This window comes from Echinops telfairi, unplaced genomic scaffold, assembly GCF_000313985.2.
Source record: "Echinops telfairi isolate 266 unplaced genomic scaffold, ASM31398v2 ScPeMD7_2;HRSCAF=8, whole genome shotgun sequence".
Classification (NCBI taxonomy): Eukaryota; Metazoa; Chordata; class Mammalia; order Afrosoricida; family Tenrecidae; genus Echinops; species Echinops telfairi.
In genome coordinates this window covers 6,380,680-6,388,786 of record NW_022103898.1, presented here as the reverse complement: position 1 = coordinate 6,388,786, position 8,107 = coordinate 6,380,680, and the positions used below count along the sequence as shown (strand labels likewise).

Below are 8,107 nucleotides of genomic sequence, written 5' to 3'. Positions count from 1 at the left end.
GCTCAGTGGGCACCGGTCTCTTCTGTCTTTCCCTGCGGGGTGCTTCTAGGTGGTCTCCAGAAACATGCTGCTTGTTCTCCTCACGTGCTTGGTGGCCCCTGGGTCACTCGTGGGCCAGGAGGACCATGGCATCAGATCCGTGGCTGTGGGGAGAGCCAGCCAGGTCTCTCTTCCGTTTAGGGAAGTTTAAGTGGGAAGCAGTAGGCGTGGGAACCCCCTCTCTGTAGACGTGGATAGAGGCGTTTCTGAGTCATAGCGACCTTCTCGGACAGAAAAGTGCCCCTTGGGGGTTCCGGGCTGTGCATCCTTACCAGAGCAGACAGCCTCGTCTTTCTCCCATGGAGCGCCTGGTGGGTTTGAACCGCTGAGCTTTTGGTCAGGAACAGCATGGTTTACCACTGCACCGCCAGGGCTCCTTGGAGTCCAATAGCCCACGGAGTCTCTGCTCCTTAGGGAGCGCACCTCCTGCCTTGCTGCTGCCACAGCTGCCTCGCCTCTCCTTTCTCGGTGAGCCTGGGACCCGCCCACGCCGGTTCACGGCCATGCCACGTGGGCACGGCAGATCTCCTCCAGCTCAGGGCTGGGAGCTCTCAGACAAGTCTGGGCAGAAAGCAGAGAACACCAGAAGGACAAGCTTACCTGTGTCTCATTGACGATGCAAAGAATGGGAACTCCAGAACATTTCCTTGTGTCCGTTCACTCGGACGGAACCTGGGTCTGGACCCCGAGGCTGTGGTGGGAACAGATTGAGGGAAGTGTGTGAGGGTTGCGGTCGCTCACCATACAGCTTCCATCTGTTTGCCGAGCAGCCGGAGGCGCTGGACTGTGTGAAGAAGAGGGCATCCGCATTGGAGGAAGGCTCCTGAGGAACCTGGGATACACAGATGGCCCCGCCGTGCTTGCTGGAAACCAGGAGGACCTGAACCACTTACCGATGAAGAGCAAAGGCCGCAGTAACTTCTGTGTGGACGACAGTTTCCATACCAGGAAAACCAAAGTCCTCCACAGCTGGATCAAGCAGCAACATCGTGATCGATGGAGACAGGCTGGACATGATTAAGGATTTCATCTTGCTGGATCCACAGTTCTTACTCATGGGAGCAGCCGTCCAGAGATCAATGACGCATTGTATCGGGTCAATCTGCTGCCCGAGCCCTCTTTAAAGTATTAAGGAGCAAGGATGTTCCTTTGACGGGCACCTGATCCAAGCCATGGGGCTTTCAATGTCCTCACAGGCATGTGGAAGTGGCACGGTGAACCAGGAGGACTGAGGAAGAGTCGGTGACGGGGAACTGCGGTGCTGGCGAAGGCTATCGAAAGCCCCGTGGACTAAGACCGAAAGACCACACAGATCTGTCTTGGACGAAGTCCAGCCGGAGTTCTCCTTAGAGGCGAGGATGGCGAGACTCTGTCTGACGGACTTCGGACACGTTGTCAGGAGAGGCCAGTCCCTGGCGAAGGACATCGTGTTTAGTAGAGGGGCAGCGAAAAAGGGGAAGACGCTCAAGGAGGTGGATGGACACAGGGGCTACCACCACGGCCTCCATCAGCAACAATTGTGATGGCCACCCAGGGCTGGGCGGCACTTCTGCTCTGTCGCACACGGGATTGCGACGTGTTGTAACCAGCTGGACAGCAACTGATGACAGGACCAACCTGTGGGGAGCAGGCTGCAGGCCTTTGCTGCAAGGTTATCTCGGGGTGGATTCGAACTGCCAGCCTTCCCATTAGTCACTGAGCTCCTAACCGTTTGTGGCACCCAAGCACTCCTCACTGTGGGGCCGTCCTTGGGTCTCAGGATTTTGTACCCACATTGGGGTGGGATCCCTGGTGGCACAGTGGTTATGTGGGGGGCACCTAACTGCAAGGTCTGCTGTTCAAACCACCAGGTGCCCCTCGGGAAGAGATGGAGCTTGGCACCCCAGCTGCCGTGGGTTTGTAGCTTGTGTTTTCTGACCCACTTCTCGCCATTGCCGACTAGCTGACTAACTGCTGTGTGGCGCTGTGTGTCTCTGTGTGTGCTCTCTGTGTCTGCCTTGTCCTTTTGTGCATTACATGTGCTGCCTGTCCTGTGCGTGTGTTGTGTCCGTGTTCTATGTGTATGTGCTGTGTCTGTGGGCTATCTGATGTGGATGTGTGTTCTGTGTGTCTTTCTGTGTAGTGTGTGTCCATGTGTGTTTTAGGTGCTGTCCGTGGTGCGTTTGTGTATATTTTTTGCGTATCTTGTGCTCCCTGTGTGTTGTATCCATGCGTGTTATATGTTTTATGCGTGATGTGTGTATGTTGTGTCTATGGTCTAGCCATTGTGTGTGTCTTTGTGTCTGTTGTGGCTTTGGGTGTGCTGTTGTTCATGTGTGTTCTGTGTTCTGTGCGTCTGTCTGTTGTGTCCTTTTGTGGGTTGTGTCCATGTACATTACACAAGCTGCCTATGGTGCACATATGTTGTATGCCTTTGTGTGTGTTCCGTGTGTGTGTTGTGTCTTTTTGTGTGTTATATGTGCTGTGTGTGTCATGTCTGAGTGTGGGGGTTGTGTGTTTATACGTGTTATGTGTGCTGTGTGTGGTGTATGTGCGGATGTGTGTGCTTTCGATCTATGAGTCCATGTGGATTGTTTGTCCATACGTGTGGTGTGTGTGGTGTTTCTGTCTGTGAGTCCAGGTAGGTTGTACGTCTGTGCGCAGGCTATGCACCTGTGTGTGTGTTAGGTGTGATGTGCCCGGGCATCTGTCTCTTGTGTGTACTGACGGCTGTGGCTGCACCTCTGCAGGTTCGTGAAGTGGCTCCCCAACAGTGCCAGTGACATCCTGTGGCTGAAGTGGGCCGTCTCCAAGGCCTGGTCTGAAGTGGTGGCCCCTCTGCTCCCAGTTCCCAGGTACATGATTTGGCTGCAGATGTGTGAGCCAGGGGCACCCCTCAATTGGACAGTCCACGTGCAGCTTCCCAGAGGGGTGCAAGGGGCTACCTCTGGTGGTGGGAGGCCCTGTCTTGGGGGGTTGTGGGTGGCTCACTGAATCCACACCACAGGGTTCCTGCTGAGAATTGTCACCAGGACCTGAAGTTGGGTGCTGGGGGGCTGCAGGGGAGGATTGGAATGCTGCCCTAGATTGAATTGTGTCCCCACAAAATATGTATCCACGTGGGGCTGGACCATGATTCCCAGTGGCTTGGCAGTTATGGGATGGTGTAGTTTGGCAGTTGTGTGATATAATCTTGGTGGTTATATGATGATGTAGTCTGGAAGTTATGTGATCTGATCTTGGCAGTTATGTGATGATGTAGTTTGGCAATTCTGTGATGTAATCTGGGCAGTTATGTAATGATGTAGTTTGGCTATTGTGTGATGTGATCTTGGCCGTTATGTGATGTCATTGATGGGCCAGGAGAGACACAGCTATCTCTAGTAACAGGCTTTCATTGTGGAGTGCAGCCTGCCAGGTTTCTCCAGAGGGGAGGGTGGGTGGAAATGCAAGGTGAAGGGAGAGCGAACAGCAGGGTGGAGGGAGATCAGAGAAGGAGAGAGAGGGAGAGGAGAGAGAGAGAGAGAGAGAGAGAGAGAGAGAGAGAGAGAAGCCAAGAAGTAAGAAAGTAGCAAGGAATGAGAAGGAAATCACTCACATATATACAGGCATATAAGGCAAATCTTTGGGGGTAGAGACTAAGAGCTAAGTTTGGGAGAGCACCGAGTAGCCTCCTGATTGGCAAGTATGAATGTGACCTGGTATCTGACATGTAGGGAATTTGTTTTCACGCTCGGGAAGATGTGAGAAGGGGGGCAGGGAGTCTGTGAGCAAGAAACAAGGGGAGAATGGTGGTGTGCTGGACCCATCAGGAATTGGAACAGTTATGCATCAATCAGATCAACCCCAGGATATGACCTGATGCAATTACCTTCCATTCATGATATGCAGTGAATCGTGACCGCTGTGTGTTCATGATGTGAGTGATGATTAGATATCTTTTAGGATGAGGCAGGATTAGAATGAAGTGCTACAGCCCTGCTCTGGTCACCACCCTGATCCAGCAGCAGGGCCATTTCCTCAAAGCATGGCCTACATCACCTGTCCTTTCATGAGAGATAAATAGAGAGAGAAGAACAGAGAGAGAGTAGAGCACATCCTTTGGACTAGGCATCCTGGGCTGAGAACCTACTAGACCCAGAGAAAGATTAGTGCCAAGACACATGGAGATTACCAAGTAATGCCAGGCCCACAGATGTTGAAAAGAGACAAGAACCTTCCCCCAGAGTCTGCACACAGAGAGAGAGAGAGAGAGAGAGAGAGAGAGAGAGAGAGAGCGAGAGAGCCTTCCCCTGGCGCTGGTGCCTTGAGCTTGGACTTCTAGCTTCTGAAACGGTTAGGAAATGCATTTCTCTGGTTCAAGTTGCCCACTTGTGGCATTTCTGCCACCATAGCAAACTAGGTCCCTAAGTCAGTTCTTCCTGGACAAGGTCTGAGTCCAGTTCTGATGCTGCAGGAGGGGCAAGCTGGATGAACTGGGGGATGAGGCAGTGGGGGCAGGGGAGGCTGGCCTGGTGAGGTCTGGAGTGTCCTCTGAGGAGATGTGGTTTGCTGAGGTGATAAGCCCTTGGAACCTACGGTGGGGGAGGCAGCAGGGCACAGGGGAAAGAGGGAGACCAGGGAGGGGGGCGGGGAAGGACCAGGCAGGGCTTGGAGAGCATGAGCGTGTGCTTGCATGTACGTGCACGTGTGTTGCAAAGGCATGCCTGTTTGTGTAGATTCCCGGGCCCCACCAGAGACTCCCTGAATCACAGTCTCTCGGGGTGGGCCTGGCAACCTGCATCATTATCGAGCAGCCTGGGTGTTGCTGCCAAGTTCAGAGCATCAGACACGGCAGATCCCGAGGCGAAGAGTCTGCACCCACAGTGAGGCCTGGCCACTTCCTGGCTCCGGCCGTGGTCCCCTGTCCATGGTGCTGGGCTCCTCTCCTCACCGCCCTGAGAGCCCCTCGCCCTCGCCCAGCCCTGGCAAGTGGGACAGGTGCTTTGCTATGGTTGGCAGACTCACGGACTCACGTGGGGAGTGTAGGGTCCAGCTGCACTGGCCCTCAGGGGCCATGTGGAGGCTCCGTCACAGCAGGGTCACCCTGTGGCTGGGTTTCATGGGACCGGTGGGTGGGACAGGCTCCAGGGACAGCAGGGGGCATGGGAGGGCCTGGCTTGTGCTCAGAGGGCTGGGTGTGGTTAGGAAGTGCAGCAGAAGGTAGTATGGGCAGGCCGCAGGGCCCCAGGTGTGTGTGCAGGACGCTAATGGGCCACATGTGGCGTCCTGGATGAAAGGCCACGTGATAGCCACGGAGAGGATGATCCCAGGCGGCACGCATGGAAGCACGTGGGGGCAGAGGAAGTCGGACTCTGGCATGTGTGGTAGTTCACCTGGCATTCCATCCGGTGAGTCAGCCAGCATCGGCTGAAGCTGCCCAAGCACCAGGACCCTCACTAAGCCAGCTCTCTCCCTCTTTCAGATGCTCAGCTCCAGCAAGCCGCACACAGGCCTCGCAAGCTCACATCCCACGGACACCGCTGGCCCCCCTTTCCCCCAAGGCCATGGTTGCCCACCATGGTCGATCGTGAGGGCCACCCTCGCTGTCTTCTCTGGCATCATGACACCCCCGTAGGCCGGGAAGAAGACAGTGCCTTCTTGGATTGTCCGGAGGAGGCAGTTGCTGTATCATGCCAAGAGATGAGGAAATTCTCTCCCAGGGCTCGACCGTCCAGCCTGGACAATCACCCCCACCCCAGCCAGCTGTCAGCCACCCACGATGCACAGAATTCCAGCACCTGGGCCAAATTTACGTTGTTTTTGATGGTGGCTGTTAGGTCGGCCCTGATTCATGGGGGCCCCGTGTCTGCACCCAGAGACCAGATCACGTGTGATCCACACCGCTGCGTTGACTTTCTTGCAGAAATAGGTCGCCAGGCCTTTCTTCTTAGTCCCTTAGTCTGGAAGCCCCGATGAAACTGAGTCAGCATCCCGGCAACACGCGCCTCCATGGACAGGCCGGGTGGTGGCTGTGCAGGAGGGTGCTGGTGGGTATGGAACCTGGGTCGGGAATGGAAGGGGGGTCTAGTGGATGGGGAGTGAGCCTTCTACCCCTGAACTAACTGTCCGTGCCTTATCTCAGGTGGGATTAAAGGAAATCAAGGGTGCACCTTTCAGAGCTCCTTTTGACCCAGCTAAGATGTGATGAAGAGTTTGTGGAAAAACGCAAGGGAATTCTATCATTAGTTGAATTCTGAATCATGTGAATCAGTGAAATGTTGACAGAATAAGCCTTTACAAAATAAATAAATGCCGAGCGAGAAGGACCAGCATCCTGGCTCCCCAAACTGGAGCCAACCACAAGAAAAGCCCAGGACTCCTTAGATGTTCAAGCCCTGCGCGCTGAACGTCACTTGACCCAGTTCTCCGGGGCTGCCGTCGCAGAACTCCCATTCGTGGATGGCTCTGGTGAACAGACGTCCAGATTGAGGGTTCCAGCTCTAGAGGAAAGAGGCTCTCTCTGGAGGAAGGGCCTGGTCTCCTTCCAACACCTGTGGGCCCAGTGCTCCTTGGAAATCTCCACGTGTCTGGGCACCAATCTTGCCCTGGGCTAGGAGGTTCTCAGCACAGGAACTCTGGGCCCAGGAGATAGGCTTTGCCTTCTGGCTTCCCCTTCTAGCTGGTTGTAGGTTGGTCTGTCTCTCTCTCTGTATCACCTGTAAGATAAAAGGTGGTGCAGGCCACACCCAGGAAAACTCCCTCTACATCCGATTAAGACTGATCCGAGGAAGAGTTGCATCCCGTTCTAATCAACCCCCTCACAACAGATAGGCTCATCACATCAGATAACACATGAGGGATGCTGGACCATACCATGTAGCTTCCGAGTTACATCACTACATTCTCAACCATTGACAAATCGTGGCCTATCCAAATTGACACTGCTTGCAGTCCCGTTTTTCTGTCGCTGCTTCTGAAGTCTGGGTGGTCTCAGGTGGTGTAGCTCTCCCCACTTTCTCTGAGCCCTCACAGAATGGCCGTCGAGGCCCGGAATTCCACCAACAGCCTTTTCACAGCAATCGAGGCTTTTACTTTAGGCACCTTAAGACTCTTCCAGCCTCTCCTCATTACCAGTTCTAACACCGCTTCCACATTTTAAATAGCTGTCAAAGCAGCACCCCGCTCCCAATACCAAATCCCATCTCGGTTCTCCAGTGCCGTCATAACAGAAATACTGCAAGTAGGTGCCTGTAACAAGGATTTTGCTTTTCTCCCCGTGAGGAGGCTGGAGGTTCTAGCTCAGAGAGCCAGCTCTGAGGGAAGTGTTTCTTGGCTCTAGGGGCTGGTCCTTATCTCCTTTCAATATCTGTGAACTCTGAATCTCTCGGAGATCTCCAAGTGTCTTGCATCAAGCTTCCCCTGGGTCTAGGAGGTTCCCAGCAAAGGACCCTGTGTTCAAAGAACTTTCATGGCAGTAGCCAGATCCCTTCCTGTCTCGCCAACTTCTCGCTCCTGTCATTTCTTGTGAGAGAAAAGGTGATGCGGCCCCCCCGCCCCCCACAGGCACACACCACTGACATCAGGTGAGGGCTGTGTGTGGCCTGAATTGTCATTCAACCCGAATCCCTTACAAGGGACTGGCTGGTCATGTCAGAGTGTCATGGGGGTGTGTGTGTGTGATTACATCATTACATAACTGCCAAGGGACTGAGTGAGGATCATGGCCCAGCCCAGTTGACATGTTTTGGGGAAACACTACACAACCCGTGGCAGTTTACGTTCCCTCACCTGTGTATAAGGAAGAGCATGCTCAACTTATCTCAAGACGAAAGAACTGAAGGGCAATTCAAACCTCCAGTTGCAATATTAAAGGATTCTGTGGGCAGACGATTGGATGATGTAGGAAGCGTGTGACGAAGACGTGCAGACTTCACGGCCAAGGTGCATCGTCTTCATTAGTGTCCCGTTTAACAGTGTTGGGTTCTTTTATCTACTGAAAGGGCTGCACAGACACCCTCCAACAAAATCCATGGGGGCAGGGTTCATTAAGGACGTGGACAAGTTGTAGTGCCCACACGGAGATGGACGGACACCGCGGCTGCAACAA

At 54.1% G+C, this 8,107-nt stretch overlaps 1 protein-coding gene across 1 annotated transcript in view; it reads left to right on the top strand.

Annotated features, from left to right (window-relative positions):
• Positions 1–5,591, top strand: part of PNPLA3 (patatin like phospholipase domain containing 3) — a 19,382-nt gene extending 13,791 nt beyond the window's left edge. The window contains exons 8-9 of the mRNA XM_004700647.1: positions 2,769–2,873; positions 5,483–5,591. Of these exons, the coding sequence (XP_004700704.1) occupies positions 2,769–2,873; positions 5,483–5,591 (214 nt within the window). The remainder of the gene's footprint in view (positions 1–2,768; positions 2,874–5,482) is intronic.
• Positions 5,592–8,107: the final 2,516 nt, after the last annotated feature.